Source organism: Lethenteron reissneri, chromosome 71 (genome assembly GCF_015708825.2).
Source record: "Lethenteron reissneri isolate LAM-NWPU_2019-01 chromosome 71, ASM1570882v1, whole genome shotgun sequence".
NCBI classification, from domain to species: Eukaryota; Metazoa; Chordata; class Hyperoartia; order Petromyzontiformes; family Petromyzontidae; genus Lethenteron; species Lethenteron reissneri.
The window spans coordinates 613,751-632,141 of record NC_083849.1 but is presented as its reverse complement, the minus strand read 5'-3'; the positions used below and the strand labels follow the sequence as shown (position 1 = coordinate 632,141).

Sequence of the window (18,391 nt, the reverse complement as noted above, 5' to 3'; positions counted from 1 at the left end):
GGTACTGGCAAAGGAGGTCTAATGATGGGTGAGAAGCTTTTAACAACAATGATCACAACGTTTTGTTTAAGTGCACGTTGTTTATTTATTTATTACTGCGGTCCCACTCGAGGTACACGGGTCCTGCCAGCTGCTGGCATTGCGGGTGGCGATGGTGCTGCTGCTGCTGTGGTCTGTAGCCGAGGGGCACCCCCAGTGGCAGCTGACCCTGTGTGTTGCTCTACCAGTCGGGGTGGCGATGTTGCTGCTGCTGCTGTAGTCTGTAGCCGAGGGGCACCCCCAGTAGCAGCTGTCCCTGCGTGTTGCTCTACCAGTCGGGGAGGCGATGGTGCTGCTGCTGCTGCTGCGAGATGCAAGTCGAGGGATTTGTTGCAGGCGATTGTTGAGCAGTGGGGATGTGGTTGTGGCCGATAGCAGATCCACTGTGGGTGTGGGTTGAGCTGTGGGAGGGGAGCGGAGAGCCCGGAGGGAGCTCATGCAGAGCAGGGGGAGAGAACACTCACTCACACTCACTCACTCACCTACCCACTCACCCACTCACTCACCCACTCACCCACTCACTCACCCACCACACTCACTCACTCACACTCACTCACTGTCACCCTCACTCACACTCACAGTCACTCACACTCACAGTCACTCACACTCACAGTCACTCACACTCACAGTCACTCACACTCACAGTCACTCACGATCACTCACACTCACGGTCACCCACGCTCACAGTCACCCACGCTCACAGTCACTCACGATCACTCACACTCACAGTCACTCACACTCACAGTCACTCACACTCACAGTCACTCACACTCACAGTCACTCACACTCACAGTCACTCACGATCACTCACACTCACGGTCACCCACGCTCACAGTCACCCACGCTCACAGTCACTCACACTCACAGTCACTCACACTCACAGTCACAGACACTCACACTCACAGTCACTCACGATCACTCACACTCACGGTCACCCACGCTCACAGTCACCCACGCTCACAGTCACTCACACTCACAGTCACTCACACTCACAGTCACTCACACTCACAGTCACTCACACTCACAGTCACTCACGATCACTCACACTCACGGTCACCCACGCTCACAGTCACCCACACTCACAGTCACTCACACTCACAGTCACTCACACTCACAGTCACTCACACTCACAGTCACTCACACTCACAGTCACTCACAGTCACTCACAGTCACTCACAGTCACTCACAGTCACTCACAGTCACAGTCACTCACGATCACTCACACTCACGGTCACCCACGCTCGCTCGCTCACACACTCTCACACACACTCACACACTCACACACCCACTCACTCACCCACCAAACTCACTCACAGTCACCCTCACCCATCGTCACACTCACCTCTGTGGAACAGGGGTAGAACACACACACCTCACTTCCTCACTCTCTCGCTCTCTCGCTCCAGAGAGAGAGGCGGCCAATTGGGACAAAGCTGCAGGACAGCCTGGGACCCCACCATGGGAACGTGGAATTTCTGCTCGTATCTGGAGAGCGGTGGTGCGGCAGCGGTCAGCGCACTGCGCTACGAACCCGGCGACGATTATCCGAACCGGTCCTGGGCCTTCCCTAGGTCGACTCGGCCTCAAATGAGTAACCTGGTGCGGTGTGTAGTAAACATCGCCGCCACCGGGGAGACAAAGGCGGCCGGGCGTGGCGCTGGCCACCCGGCCCCTCGCGCGCCGTGCCGGCCTTCGTGGGTGCTGCTCGCTAGTGACGGCACTTGGCCCCAATAGTGTCGCAGGTTACACGGGGGAGCTTTGGTTGGGTCACGTGGTGGGGTCACGTGGTGGGGTCATGTGGTGGGACCACGTGGTGGGGTCACGTGGTGGGATCACGTGGTGGGCAGCTCCCATGTCAGCTTCGCAAGACGCAAATCACTGGCCGGCGTGTAGCAAGAGTAGATCAAATCAGGATGTGGTGCGTGTCCGCCCGTGTCTCTCTCTCTCGGTCTATCGAGCGAGGTCACTTCCACCAGCATTGGGACTGGCAAGGAACTTGCAGGGGCTGCGCTTTCGCCCTGAAATCTCAAAGAGATACTGCCTCACCAATGGTTAAATGCAAGGACACACACACAAGTATAAATTAACATTCCTGCATTGCCAACAACAACAACGAAAATACATACACTTCGATACGCCACAGTTAACCGACGAAACAATTATCGTAATGAATCAACGTTATTATGATAATCTCAAGTAAATTGCAGTTCTACAATCTCGTTCTAAGTCGGCGTCGCATTGGCTCAGAGGGCACCGCGTGACTAAAATGCCGGCTCCCGATTGGCCCTGGCGGTGCCCGTAAAAAGTAGCTTCCCTCGCGATATTTAGAATTAGTTTTTATAATAGTAACGACGGACGCCACGATTAGGCTAATTAGGGGAAAACATTTTAAGTAAACAGACGTTTGGCTACTTGCACAAGAAGACTGCATCATTATTGGCGTTAAATAGCTAAAATATTTTAAGGAACTAATGGAGGGTAACCTCCCCCCCCACACAACCCTTCATAGCTAAGTAACGAACATTGGTATCGTCCGTGCATAGGTTTACTGATTAGGACTCAATCATTACTGGAACATTGTGGGGAGGGGGGGGTACTCAAGACTTTTAAAACAAAACCCCCTCTCAATGAGAGACAACAAACTTCACTTACGATTACCCAAAGTGGATTTAAGTTATTGTGGGAAGGATATAAAATCATTGCCTCTACCCCTAGAATATTCATCCATTAAGTTAGTACATCCCACCGAGCAACTCGAGCTAATGAGACTATACCATTAAAATATATGCGACTGGGGGGGGGGGTGGATAATAATTTACACAAAATCCTGGAAGTGAAACTGAATTAAGTTAAAAATCTCCCTTTTCTGCTCAATGGAGTCCACACTTGGCACAGTCTACACTTGGCACGGGCCCGCAATGAACGCCGACCTATTGGGACTGTACCATCGCGGGGGGTGGTTGGGGGTGTTCAGCGCTAGGTGGTGGAGCTTTGAGGTCGAGTGAAAAAGCGGGAGATGCGTTTGGCGCCCAGCTCGTGCCGCGTGACGGAGAGGCGGTGCTGCAGGTCCTGGAGACACGGAGACGCACATGGGGACACACAGAGGGTGACCATCATTGAGCAGTTGGGGGGGGGGTGATAGCAGTTCCACTGTGGGTGTGGGTTTGGCTATGAGAGTGGAAACAGAGAACCCGGGAGGAAACCCGTGCAGAGCAGGGGGAGATAACACACACTCGCACACTCACACAACCATTCACTCACTCTGTAGAACAGGGGGAGATCATACAAACTCACTCACTCACACAACCACTCACTCACTCTGCAGAACAGGGGGAGATCATACAAACTACACACTCACACACTCGCACACTCACACAACCACTCACTCAGTCACTCTGCAGAACAGGGGGAGATCATACAAACTCCACTCACTCGCACACTCACACAACCACTCACTCACTCTGCACAACAGGGGGAGATCATACAAACTCACTCACACACTCACTCATTTTGTAGAACAGGGGTAGAGGACACAAAAACTCCACACACACACACACACAGAGAGAGAAGCAGCGCCCAGTCCGGGAGTGGAACCCAAGCCGGCTTCTCCTCTCGGCCAGCGCCACCGCCGGCCGCCCCGAAGTCGAGGCCTGGTGCCGCCCCCACAAGCCTGACCACTCGCCTGGATCGTGCACTCGGCCTCCACCAGCCGGAGCTTGGAGGCGGCCAACTCGCGCTGCACGACCCCGAGCCGGCTCCTCAACGCGTCTCCATCCTCCTCCTCCTCCACCACCTTGTCCACCACCACCTTGTCCACCACCACCTTGTCCACCACCACCTTGTCCACCACCACCTTGTCCACCACCACCTTGTCCACCACCACCTCGTCCACCTCCTTGTTCAGGGATCCAGCCGAGATGCTCTCTCCCAGCGGCTCCAGCGAGCAGTCACCCTCCACCTCCACCTCCTTCATCTCTTCCTCCTCCACCACCACCTTGTCCACCACCTCCACCACCACCTTGTCCACCACCACCTCCTCCACCTCCTTGTTCAGGGATCCAGCTGAGATGCTCTCTCCCAGCGGCTCCAGCGAGCAGTCACCCTCCACCTCCTCCACCTTCACCTCGTCGCCGCGGGGTTCGAGCGCGACGTCTTCGTCTTCCTGTGGCTCACTCGAGGAGTCTCTCACGACCTCCTCCAGAGCCACCACCTCCACCTCCTCCTCCTCCACCACCTCCTCCTCCTCCAGAGCCACCACCTCCTCCACCACCTCCTCCTCCAGAGTCTCGTGGTGGAGTTCTGCTGGGTCGGAACTGGGCGAGGTCTGGGCCACAGAAAGCTGCTGCCACTGCTGCTGCTGCTGCCGCTGCTTCAGTAAGCCACTGAGCAGGGCTGAGCAACGAGCGCACGCCTGAGATCGACTCTGGACACACAGAGAGGGGGGGGGGGGGCGGGGGGGTTCAGGGTCGCAAACGAACTTCACGGAGCGGTGGATTCCGTCGCTCCATCTCCTTCTCCATGATGGTGGGGGTGGTGGTGGTGGTTGTGGTGGTGGTTGTGGTCCTGGTTGGTGGTGGTGGTGGTTGTGGTTGGTGGTGGTGGTTGTGGTCCTGTTTGGTGGTGGTGGTTGTGGTGGTGGTTGTGGTCCTGGTTGGTGGTGGTTGTTGTGGTTGTGGTTGGTGGTGGTGGTTGTGGTCCTGTTTGGTGGTGGTGGTTGTGGTGGTGGTTGTGGTCCTGGTTGGTGGTGGTGGTGGTTGTGGTTGGTGGTGGTGGTTGTGGTCCTGGTTGGTGGGGGTTGTTGTGGTTGTGGTTGGTGGTGGTGGTTGTGGTCCTGTTTGGTGGTGGTGGTTGTGGTGGTGGTTGTGGTCCTGGTTGGTGGTGGTTGTGGTTGGTGGTTGGTGGTGGTTGGTGGTGGTGGTTGGTGGTTGTGGTGGTGGTTGTTCTCATTTCGGACGTGGCTCCCGCCCCTCCGTCTCCCACAGCGCGACCCTCGCGTTGAGTCAACACACAAAGACAAAGATCCCCCGTGTAGCCTCTAACAGACTGTAGGGGCAAGTGCTGTGTGAGCAGCGCCTATGAAGGCCGGCACTGTGACACACGAGGGGGTGGGTGGCCAGCACCATGCCTGGCTGCCTTTGTCTCCCCAGTGGCGATGTTTACACACAGCACCAGGTACCCATTTTAGGCCGAGTCGACCTAGGGGGAGGCCCAGGACCGGTTCAGATAATCGTCGCCGGTGTTGGCCGCGAGCGGGAATCCAACTCGGGTCGTAGCGCTAACCGCGGCGCCACCGCTCCCCACACAACCGCAACCACCACAGCAGCAGCAGCGCACGGCTCTCTGACGCTCTCCGCACAGTGCTCATTGTTGCTGGCCGCTGGGCGTTGTGTAGGAAGAGAGGGGGCCCCTCACCCGCACGAGGTCCATGCTCCTCCGTCCGTCTTCAGAGAGCTCCTCCAGCTGAGCACTCAGTCTGGAGCTCATCTGTGGACATCATCATCATCATCACCACCATCATCATCACCACCATCACCATCAATCACCATCACCACCATCAGGGCTCGAACCCAGGATCTCAGTGTCTCTGACACGGCCATTGTGAACCCCCTGATAGAGAGACACCCAGACCCAGGGCTCGAACCCAGGATCTCTGTGTCTCTGACACGGCCATCGTGAACCCACTGAGAGAGAGACACCCAGACCCAGGGCTCGAACCCAGGGTCTCAGTGTCTCTGACACGGCCATCGTGAACCCCCTGAGAGAGAGACACCCAGACCCAGGGCTTGAACCCAGGCTCTAGGAGTCACTGGCCGGGCCGTGGTGACCGCGAGGAGTGAGCACCTGCTTGTGGGTGGCGATGGCGTCGTGGTTGGCGACGGTCGCTCGCTCCACGCTGCTCAACTCCCTCCTGCACACCTCCTTCAGCTGCGGGGCCGGAGAGACGGGCAGGGGGGGGGGGGGGTTGGATGCACGCGGTGTGAAGGTCTGGAGTGAAGGGGTCACCTACGTGCCCCCCCTCCTGCGTCTCCCCCCGCGTCCCCTCCCCCTCATGTCCTCCCCGTGTCTCCTCCATGTCTCCCCCCGCGTCTCCTCCATGTCTCCCCCCGCGTCTCCCCCAGTGTCTCCCTCCGTGTCTCCCCCCGTGTCTCCCCCCGTGTCTCCCCCCGTGTCCCTCCCAGTGTCCCTCACCCCGCGTCTCCCCCGCGTCTCCCCCCATGTCCCCCCCGTGTCCCTCCCCCCACGTCTCCCCCCACGTCTCCCCCGTGTCACTCCCCCCACGTCTCCCCCGTGTCCCTCCCCCCGCGTCTCCCCCCGTGTCCCTCCCCCCGTGTCTCCCCCGTGTCACTCCCCCCGTGTCTCCCCCCGCATGTCTCCCCCGTGTCCCTCCCCCCGTGTCTCCCCACCAACCTGCGTTGTCTCCGTGTCTGCGCGTCTCTTCTCCTCCTCCGTCTCCTTGAGTCTCACACCCAACAGCTGCAGCTGCTGAGTCAGCAATTCCACCCGGCTCTCCACCTTGGGGGGGAGACACGGGGGGAGACACGGGGGGAGACACGGTGAGACGCGGGGGTGAGACGCGGGGGAGACGCGGGGGGGGGGGGGGAGACGCGGGGGAGAGACGCGTGTGATAAACAAGGCACGAAGACACCCCATGCGCGATGGTTGGTGATTTGGTGAGTGGTGGGTGACTGGGTGGGTGAGTGACTAAGCCAGCAGCGAGTGGCGGGGTGAGAGTGACTGGCTGGGTGAATGGGGCGTAATAGCTCGGTGAGCTGAGCGAGTGGCTGGGCGAGTAGGTGAGCTAGTAGGCGGGTGAGTAGGCGGGTTGGTAGGTGAGTAGTTAAGCGAGGTGGTGAGAGAGTAGATGGGTAGGAAAGCGAGTAGGTGAGCGAGTAGGTGAGTCGTTGAGCGAATAGGTGAGTGAGAAGGTGAGCAAAGTAGTGAGCGAGGTGGTGAGCAAGGTGGTGAGTGAGAAGGTGAGCGAGGTGGTGAGTAGGTGAGTGATGTGGTGAGTGAGGTGGTGAGTGAGTAGGTGAGTGATGTGGTGAGCGAGGTGGTGAGTGAGTAGGTGAGCGGGTAGGTGAGCGGGTAGGTGAGTAGGTGAGTGGGTGAGTGAGAAGGTGAGCGAGGTGGTGAGTAGGTGAGTGATGTGGTGAGTGAGGTGGTGAGTGAGTAGGTGAGTGATGTGGTGAGTGTGGTGGTGAGTGAGTAGGTGAGTGATGTGGTGAGCGTGGTGGTGAGTGAGTAGGTGAGTGGGTGAGTGATGTGGTGAGCGAGGTGGTGAGTGAGTAGGTGAGCGGGTAGGTGAGTGAGGTGGTGAGCGAGGTGGTGAGCGAGTAGGTGAGCGATGTGGTGAGCGAGGTGGTGAGTGAGTAGGTGAGCGGGTAGGTGAGTGAGGTGGTGAGCGTCACCAGGTCGAGCTGGGCCCGCAGTGAGGCCTTGTCGCGCAGGATCTGCCGGGCGAGGTCGTCGTTCTCCTGCTCCAGGCGCAGGTTCAGCGCAGAGAGGCGCAGAGCCGACTCCTGGCGCACGTCAACAACAACAACAACGTCAACAATGTCAACATCGTCAACGACATATATGTCAACAACAACATTGCCAACAACGTCGTCAACTGTTTCAACAACGTCAATGACATAAACGTCGTCAACAACAACGTCAACAACATTGCGAGAGACGCCCTAGGGCCTGAGCCCCAGGCCCCCGGCGGTGCTGGCCGACCCCGGCGGCGGCCCCCACCTCCACGTGCCCCACCTCGATGTGCCCCACCACCTCCACGTGCCCCACCTCCACGTGCCCCACCTCCCCGTGCCCCACCTCCACGTGCCCCACCTCCACGTGCCCCACCTCCACGTGCCCCACCTCCACGTGCCCCACCTCCACGTGCCCCACCTCTATGTGCCCCAGGCTGGCCGGCTCGCCGTGGGGTCCCAGCGGGACGTCCTCCGGCGCCGTGGAGTGGGGGGCCCTGGCAGCAATCACCTGGGGGGGGGGGGGGGAGGGGCAGGGGTTGGAGGAGTACGACGTGAAGGTTTGGAGTGAAGGGATCACCCCACGTGTCTCCCTCCCCATGTGTCCCTCCCAGCGTCTCCCTCCCAGCGTCTCCCTCCCCCGTCTCCCCCCGTCTCCCCCGTCAGCGTCTGGTCCCCGCCTCACCGCGAGTCTCCCCGCCGTGAGGGCGCGTTGCAGGTCGCGGTCTTCATCCTCCTCCTGGACGAGGCTGCCCAACAGGTGGGCGTCGTACGCCTCCACGATGGACACCTCGGTCATCATCGTGCCCGCCCAGGCGCGCGGGAGGGTCGCACGCGGTGACGAGGACGATGCACCCACCCTCCTGTAGCGTTCACGCGCACACACACACACACACCTGTACACACACACACACACCTGTACAAACACTCACACACACACCTGTACACACACACACACACCTGTACACACACACACACCTGTACAAACACTCACACCTACACCTGTACACACACACACACCTGTACAAACACTCACACACACACCTGTACACACACACACACACACCTGTACAAACACTCACACCTACACCTGTACAAACACCTGTACAAACACACCTACACCTGTACAAACACACCTGTACAAACACTCACACCTACACCTGTACAAACACTCACACCTACACCTGTACAAACACACCTGTACAAACACTCACACCTACACCTGTACAAACACACCTGTACAAACACTCACACCTACACCTGTACAAACACACCTGTACAAACACTCACACCTACACACACACCTGTACAAACACTCACACCTACAAACACACCTGTACAAACACTCACACCTACAAACACACCTGTACAAACACTCACACCTGTACACACGTGTACACACACACCTACCTGTATACACACACCTGTACACACACACACGTGTACACACACACCTACCTGTATACACACACACACACCTGTACAAACACACGTACACACACCTGCACACACACACACCTGTACAATCTACTGTAAACTCTCACACCTGTACGATCACACAACAACAACAACAACAACCGCCATTCGCCACTAAGTGGCGGTAATGTCACCACGACGCTTGTGCCAGGCTAGGTCCACGTTAATGCCACGTGAAGTGTCGAACGCCCGCCGGCAGGAGGTCACGGGAAAGACCCAGGTGCCACGAGTCTGACTGAGATGACCGAGATGATTGGCTGATGCACCACCTGTGCCCCTACTGTGCCAACTTGCTGTGTTTTAGCCACCCGGCGCTCCGCTCGTTGTTGTGAGCGTCGCTCCTCCGCCCTCCGTTGTTGTTGGAGGGCGACTGCCTCCAATTGCCCAGTAGCGTCCTTCACGAGCCTCCTCCACAGAGGCCGATCTTGACACCGCTGGTACCAGTCATCGGCAAGTCCACTCAGCTCCACGTCCTCCTGTACCACATCACTCCATCTCTTCTCTAGCCCGTGCCGCGCATGTTTAGCCCCCTCGATCCGGCCGAACAAAAGCTGTTTAGGCATGCGGTGGCTGGGCATGCGGGCTACATGACCCAGCCAACGCACCTACCCACTCACACACACACACACCTGTACACTCACACACCTGTACACACCAACACACGTGTACACACTCCCAAACACACTCACACAAGTGTACACACTCACCTCTACACACACACACACCTGTACACTCACACTCATCTCTAGACACACACACGTGTGCACACTCACCTCTAGACACACACACACCTGTACACTCACACTCACCTCTAGACACACACACGTGTGTACACTCACCTCTACACACACACACACGTGTGCACACTCACCCTGTATACTGTCAAGACAAACATCCCCAGGGTAGCCTGTAACAGACTGTTGGGGCAAGTGCTGTTATTGAGCGCCTATGAAGGCCGGCACTGCGGCACACGAGGAAGTGGGTGGCCAGCACCACGCCCGGCCACAAACACGCAGGCAGGCAGGCACGTGCACACGCAGGCACATAGGCACGCAGTCACGCGCACACACACGCAGGCACACAGGCACGCAGTCACGCGCACACACGCACACACGCACGTACACACGCAGGCACACAGGCACGCAGGCACGCGCACACACGCAGGCACGCGCACGAGCTACCGGTTCACAATGACCGTGTCGGGGAAGGCGAGCGAGAGATGCCGAGAGCCTGGGCTGCAGTCCGGGTGTCGACCGCACAGCCACAGGGAGTACAACGCTGACTCATAGCATAGACTCACTCAGAGAGCCATAGACTCACTCGGAGAGCCATAGACTCACTCAGAGAGCCATAGACTCACACAGAGAATCATAGACTCAGACTCACTCAGAGAGCCATAGACTCACTCGGAGAGCCATAGACTCACTCGGAGAGCCATAGACTCACTCGGAGAGCCATAGACTCACTCGGAGAGCCAGACTCACTCAGAGAGCCATAGACTCACTCAGAGAGCCATAGACTCACACAGAGAGCCATAGACTCACACAGAGAGCCATAGACTCACTCGGAGAGCCATAGACTCACTCAGAGCCATAGACTCACACAGAGATTCATAGACTCACTCAGAGCCATAGACTCACACAGAGAATCATAGACTCACACAGAGAATCATAGACTCACACAGAGAGCCACGGACTCGCACGTAGACCCACGGACTCGCACGGAGATCCACAGACTCACACAAGAGACCCACAGACCCACAGAGACCCACGGACTCGCAGAGACTCACGGACTCACAGAAACCCACGGCCTCGCACAGAGACCCACGGACTCACACGGAGACCCACGGACTCACGGAGACCCACGGACTCAGAGACCCACGGACTCACAGAGACCCACAGACTCACACGGAGACCCACGGACACCCACAGAGACCCACGGACTCACAGAGACCCACAGACTCACACAGAAACCCACGGAATCACACAGAGACCCACAGACTCGCATAGAGACCCACGGACTCACAGAGACCCACAGAGACCCACGGACTCGCACGGAGACCCACGGACTCACAGAGACCCACGGACTCAGAGACCCACGGAGACCCACGGACTCACACGGAGACCCACGGACTCGCACGGAGACCCACCGACTCACAGAGACCCACGGACTCACAGAGACCCACGGACTCACACAGAGACCCACGGAGATCCACGGACTCGCACGGAGACCCACGGAGACCCACAGAGACCCACGGACTCACACAGAGACCCACGAAGACCCACGGACTCACAGAGACCCACGGACTCACACAGAGACCCACGGACTCACACGGAGACCCACGAAGACCCACGGAGACCCACGGACTCACTGCCGACCGGCATCAGAGCGCTCCGCACGCGCCACGTGACGAGGTGTCGTCCTGCGGAGCGGCGCGTCACATCTGTGGCCGCCTCGACAGGTCAACGTCGCCTTCCTCCATTGCGTACTTCCTCTGTGGTGGCCACCACGAGGAGTGGGAGGGTAGGAGGTCTGGCCCTCCCCTAGGTTGACGCAGCCTTAAGATGATAACGCGTGGCTGGGGTGCGCGGTTGGTGGGGGCGGTGGGCACGTCGGGCACTTGAGGGGGTGGGGGAGAGACAAAGGCGGCCGGGTGACGTGGTTTCTGGTTTCTGAACCAAGTCTCCTCTGACCCCCCCCCACCCCTTCCCCGTGTGGACCGTGACGCTTTTTATTTGAAATGACGTCTTTGATGACTGTAATCAATACAAATTAACCCGTAAAAACAAAGTTTTTCACTATGAATCCTTTATATGCGCGGCATCGGTTTTATTTTATTATTTATTTCTGTTTTTCTTGAGTAAGAGTTTCATTTTTATCACATTGGTATTTTAAATTAAATATTAAAAAAAAATTCCTAAAAAGTGGAAAATTGTGGATTTTTTTTCACGAAAATAAATTGTCACGCACAACGAGTCTATGTGCAAAATTTCAGCTCGATTGGGTTAAAAACGACCGAAAGATTTGCACGGTCGTAAGCGCGCAAGCAAGCAAGTGAACTTAATATAAAGGATTTAAAAATAAAAACGCTCTACGTTTTCGAGTGCGTGTTAGAGTCGACGCAAAGTGCAGGCCAGCGCACGCGCCGTGGTATAAACTAAACAACTTGTTTCGTAGTTACAAGGCAGGGCCCCAGCTGCCGTGGAGGTCTCTGTCAGAAGCGACGTGGCCACCACAAGCAGCTCAACCAAGAGGCCGATACCACCATCATCATCGTCATCATCGTCATCATCATCGTCGTCGTCATCTTCATCGTGGACAGCTATAGCAGCAGCCAAACAGTCTAAGCGATCGGTGGCAATGTTGACTCTCGATGTGGAGGGAGAAAATCCGGAGGACCCGGAGACTAAATCCACGCGACCACGGGGAGAGAGAGAGACGCAAACTCCAAATATACAGCAGAAGCAGCAGGCGTCAGGGTCGGGGTCGAACCCACGACCTCCTGTAGACCAGGCGAGGTAGTCAACATCTCATAGCCGCCGTGATGATGATGATGAGAGAGAGGCACAAACTCTGGATATACAGCAGCAGGCGATCGGGTCGGGGTCGAACCCACGACCTCCTGTATACCAGGCGAGGTGGTCAACATCTCCTGGCCACCGTGATGATGATGAGAGAGACACACAAACTCCAAATATACAGCAGGCGTCAGGGGTCGGTATTGAACCCACGACCTCCTGCACACCAGGCGAGGTAGTCAACATCTCCTGGCCACCGTGGCGCCCCTCTGTACATCACGCTCGACCGTGTCCACGTGCGGTATGTGCACACACACCCACACACACACACACTCACCTTCACACACCTACACCCACACACACCTACACACACACCCACACACACGCGCCTACATACACACACACCTACACTCACTCACCTGTACACTCACTCACCTGTACACACACACACCTGTAAACACACACCTGCCCACTCACTCACCTGTACACTCACTCACCTGCCCACTCACTCACCTGCCCACTCACCTGCCCACTCACCTGTATACTAACCTGCCCACTCACCTGTACACTAACCTGCCCACTCACTCACCTGTACACTCACCCGTACACTCACTCCCCTACACACACACACACCTACACAAACTCACCTGTACACTCACTCACCTGTACACTCACTCACCTGCCCACTCACTCACCTGCCCACTCACCTGTATACTAACCTGCCCACTCACTCACCTGTACACTCACCCGTACACTCACTCCCCTACACACACACACACACACCTACACAAACTCACCTGCACACTCACTAACCTGCCCACTCACTCACCTGCCCACTCACTCACCTGCCCACTCACTCACCTGCCCACTCACTCACCTGCCCACTCACTCACCTGCCCACTCACTCACCTGCCCACTCACTCACCTGCCCACTCACTCACCTGTACACTCACACACCTGCCCACTCACTCACCTGCCCACTCACTCACCTGTACACTCACACACCTGCCCACTCACTCACCTGCACACTCACACACCTGTACACTCACACACCTGCCTACTCACTCACCTGTACACTCACACACCTGCCTACTCACTCACCTGTACACACACACACCACTCACCTCGTGTACAAAGTCACCTTGTGTAGTGTCAAAACAAAGGCAGAAACCCCCCGTGTATCCTGTAACAGACTGCAGGGGGCTGTGAGCGAGTAGCAGCAGCACCTGTGAAGGCTGCCGGCGCTGTGGCACACGAGGGGGTGGGTGGCCAGCACCACGCCCGGCCGCCTTTGTCTCCCCATTGGCGATGTTCAGACACCGCACCACTATACCACTACACCAGTACATTCACCCACCCACACACACTCATCATGTAAAACACACACCTACATACACACTCACCTGTACACACCTATACACTGTACTCACTGCTACATACACACCTACACACACACACCTGTACACTAACCTGTACACTCACCTATACACACACACACCTACACACATACCTGTACATAAACACACCTGTACACTCACCTATACACACACACACACCTACACACATACCTGTACATAAACACACCTGTACACTCACCTATACACACACCTACACACATACCTGTACATAAACACACCTGTACACTCACCTATACACACACACCTACACACATACCTGTACATAAACACACCTGTACACTCACCTATACACACACACCTACACACATACCTGTACATAAACACACCTGTACACTCACCTATACACACACACACCTACACACATACCTGTACATAAACACACCTGTACACTCACCTATACACACACTCACCTATACATAAACACACCTGTGCACTCACCTATACACACACACTCACCTATACATAAACACACCTGTGCACTCACCTATACAATGTTCTCACTACTATACACACACCTCTCTACATACATACACACACCTACATACATACACTCACCTGTACATAAACACAACTGTACTCACTGCTACATACACACCTACACACACACATACACCTACACACACACATACACCTGTACATAAACACACCTGTACTCACCTATGCAATGGACTCACTACTATACACATACAAACATACACACATACACACACTCACCTGTACAACCCACACACCTTTACACTCACCCATCCATACCATATAAACACACACCTGTACACACACCTGTACACACACCTGTACACACACCTGTACACACACCTGTACACACGCATCATGTAAAACAGACCTGTACACACACACACTCACCTACACACTGTACTCACTGCTACAGACACACTCACCTACACACACACACCTACACACACACACTCACTTGTACCACCTGTACACTCACCTGATGTACACCTACACACACACACCTACACACATACACACACCTACATATACACACACCTACACAACTACACACAGACACCTGTACACACCTACATATACACACACCTGTACACACACACACACCTGTACACACTCACCTGATGCACACCGAGATACGCGACCGAGGCCGATCTCATCGGAACACCACAAATCGATTCCCCGTCTTCTCTCCCCAGTTCCGGGGGGGGCGGTGGTGGTGGTGTGTGGTGTGTGGGGGGAGGAGGAGGTCGCTTTAAGAGCGGCTGAGCAGGACTTTCCGCATTCCTATCGTGCTTAGAAAATATAAATTAAAAATACCCAGAGCCCGCCTTTAAATCGTAGCCGCAAATTAAGTCGCACGCACTGCGCGCGAATTGGCCGTCAAACACCCCCTGGGCGCCGCCTCAAGTGGTACGGTCGGCCCATTGAAATGAATGGGCGACTCGGGCGAATCCATTCGCGTGAGAGGGGGGGGGGTAAAGTACCCAGTTCAATTAAATCCGTGACAACGCAAAGCACCTCCGAGGTGCTTACTAACAACACCCCCATGCCTGGGTGTTGCTCGTTAGTGGTACGGTCCGAATTGAGCGACTTGGGCGGATGTATTCGAGTTAGAAGGGTAGGAAGGTGGGGGTCTAAGCACCCAGATCATTTAAATCCATAACATATAGACGACATGTAAAGATAAAAACACCCCGTGTGAGATAAAAAAACACCCCTGTCTCGTGTCATATATGGTACGGTCTGCCCGTAGAAACTAATAGGCGACTTGGGCGAATCCATGCGCGTTAGAGGGGGGCTCAGGGTGGGGTCTAAGAAGCTGATAAAAGTCTCTCATCAACCAAAGATGATGGATCCTTGAAGTCACGAAAACTTCAAATCGATAATTGATAAAAGTCTGTTGAAAAAAAATCTGGAACGTATTATTTATATTTCATCACACCCCTGTGCCGTGTGATAATGGCACGGTCCGGTCATTGAAACTAATGAGCGACTTGGACGAATCCATTTAATTTAGAGAGGGGGGCAGGGGGGGGGGGGCTTAAGTTTTCAGTTCATTTCAATCCGTGACAAAAACCCACTCACCCTGCAACGTGAATAAAAACCCCTACGCGGTGCCGCAGTGGTACGCTCCGCCATATGAATGAATGTCACATGGACTGGTCCAAATACACACTCTGAGTTCTTTCGGTAAAAGTCACCATGGAGGTAAAAAATGAAGTAAAAATTAATAAAAATAAAACAATAAAAATCACGACGTTTCGGAGGCAACACAAGCTTCCGTCTTCAGGTGAAACCGTCACAGGAAAATATCTGTACCTTATATAGTGGTTAAGGTACAGATATTTTGCTGTGACGGTTTCACCTGAAGATGGAAGCTTGTGTTGTCTCCGAAACGTCGTGATTTTATATTTTAATTTCATTTTTTACCTACACGGTGACTCTACCGAAAGAACTAAGAGTATGAATCCTTGCAGTCACGAAAGCTTCAAATCTAGAATTGATCCAAATTCGTTAGAGGGGGGGGGGGGGGTAAGTAAATAACTGCACGTTAAAACCACCCCCCTTTGAATGTCAATAATGGTATGACCCACGGGTTGCGACCGGGTTGACGTGAACGGACTTGGACCAATCCATTCCTGAGCGGGTGCACGAAGTCCCAAGTCCACTTTCGATCTGACAATAAAACAACCCCCACACAACACGTGCAAAGGTTGATATTAAACACCCACCCCCCTCTTCTCGGTGTCACGATGGTACGGTCCGGACGTTGAAATGAATGCGACACTTGGGGACTGATCCATTCGCGAATTTAATGCCAAAATCAGACTAAACCATTGCACCGCAATAATAGGGATGCTGTCAAATTCAAATCGCCTTCATTACATTAACGTAACGATGCATGGATAAACCAATCATCACGTTGTGAAGTGACTCACGCAGCCAGCTATGGCTGCAGGGTTTGGTAGTACAAGTTGTTTAGGTCGTATACTGTGAAGTTTCGATCCACAGTTCCTATGATCACTGTTACATTGCTTTTATGGCTTTATTTTGGTTTGGCCATGTTTGTGTTGTTGTAGTACGGAGTTAGACTGATGGCTTTAATCTAAGTTGTCTTGTGGTTGTTGTTGTTTGACTTGCATCTCACTAGGATGTTTGCCCAGCGTTGGTGTACGGTGATTTTTCTGAAAAACTTTGCAGTTTTTTACTGAATTTTTCCGTTTGTGCATTGTCACAGTCACTTTAAGATGTTTTCTTGTTTTTGTGTTTTGTTTGTTGCGGTTGCACCCGATTCAAGAGCCGAATGGCTCACATGGCGACATCTAATACATGAAACTGAAAATCACAGTTTTAGATCTGGACAGTTTCTGGGATCACCACCACCACTAACCACACAAACGCAGTCCAGGTGCTACAATAGTGGCGAGTTTGGAGGGCAGGACAACCCCACTGTTGTACCGCACTTCTATGCGACCCGCAATATGACCAGCGTGGTGAAGTATGGTCAAATGATAACCGCCGCTCCCTCTTCAAATCTTTCTTCTGTTTGCCTCGAGGCGCTGTTCTCTGCTGCTCGTGAGGCCGCGGCCAGCGAGGAGGAGGCTGCTGCCATCAGAGCCGTGTTGGTCGTTTGCGTGTCCACCACAAGCACTCTGTGTGTGTCACACTGTGTGACACTGTCACTCTCTGTGCGTGTCACACTGTGTCACACTGTGTGTCACACTGTGTGTCACACACACACAACAACCGCCATTCGCCACTAAGTGGCGGTGACGTCACCACGACGCTTGTGCCAGGCCATGTGCACCTTGAGGCCACGTGAAGTGTTGAACGCCCGCTGGCAGGTCACGGGGCAGACCCAGCAGGTGCCACGGGTCGACTGAGATGACCGAGATTACTGGCTGATGCACCACCTGTGCCCCCTACTGTACCAACTTGCTGTGCTTTAGCCACCCGGCGCTCCGCTCGTTGTTGTGAGCGTCGCTCCTCCGCCCTCCGTTGTTGGAGGGCGACTGCCTCAACTGCCCAGTAGCGTCCTTCACGAGCCTCCTCCACAGAGGCCGATCTTGACACCGCTGGTACCAGTCATCGGCAAGTCCACTCAGCTCCACGTCCTCCTGTACCACATCACTCCATCTCTTCTCGAGCCCGTGCCGCGCCCGTTTAGCCCCCTCGATCCGGCCGAACAAAAGCTGTTTAGGCATGTGGTGGCTGGGCATGCGGGCTACATGACCCAGCCAACGCAGCCTTGCCTGCCGGAGGAGCTCACCGATGGGACTTTGCCCAGATCTTTCAAGGATTTGTGAGCTCCTCACACAATCCAGCCTGTAGGTTAAACCCAGGATGGATCGTAGGCAGGCCAGCCTCAATGTTTCTAACTGGCAAAGATGTTCCATTAGGGGGGTCCACAACAGACACACGCAAGACAAACAACCCCCCCCCCCCCCCCACGTGTCGCTCTCAACAAGACGGACTCGACAACGATGAGCATCGCGTC

General features: G+C 55.2%; 1 protein-coding gene across 1 annotated transcript; it reads right to left on the bottom strand.

Moving 5' to 3' along the window:
- Nucleotides 1-1,424: 1,424 nt before the first annotated feature.
- On the bottom strand, nucleotides 1,425-15,171 carry LOC133361168 (rab GTPase-activating protein 1-like). The gene is made up of 10 exons (XM_061580051.1): nucleotides 15,012-15,171; nucleotides 8,194-8,371; nucleotides 7,930-8,019; nucleotides 7,449-7,559; nucleotides 6,448-6,552; nucleotides 5,881-5,964; nucleotides 5,452-5,523; nucleotides 4,307-4,462; nucleotides 3,722-4,156; nucleotides 1,425-3,108 (listed from the first exon to the last, which is right to left on the bottom strand). The coding sequence occupies exons 2-10, from the start codon at nucleotides 8,308-8,310 to the stop codon at nucleotides 3,016-3,018; spliced, it is 1,263 nt and encodes a 420-aa protein (XP_061436035.1). The 5' UTR covers nucleotides 8,311-8,371; nucleotides 15,012-15,171; the 3' UTR covers nucleotides 1,425-3,015.
- Between the last annotated feature and the right edge of the window lie 3,220 nt (nucleotides 15,172-18,391).

Bases quoted from the DNA above. Each gene is read 5' to 3' on its own strand.
- LOC133361168 (XM_061580051.1), bottom strand. From the start codon at position 8,310: ATGATGACCGAGGTGTCCATCGTGGAGGCGTACGACGCCCACCTGTTG. The intron at 5,965-6,447 runs GTTGGTGGGGAG...CCGGCCCCGCAG, and splicing joins CAGACACGGAGACAACGCAG to CTGAAGGAGGTGTGCAGGAG. The intron at 3,109-3,721 runs GCGAGTGGTCAG...CCGTGTCTCCAG, and splicing joins AGGCCGAGTGCACGATCCAG to GACCTGCAGCACCGCCTCTC.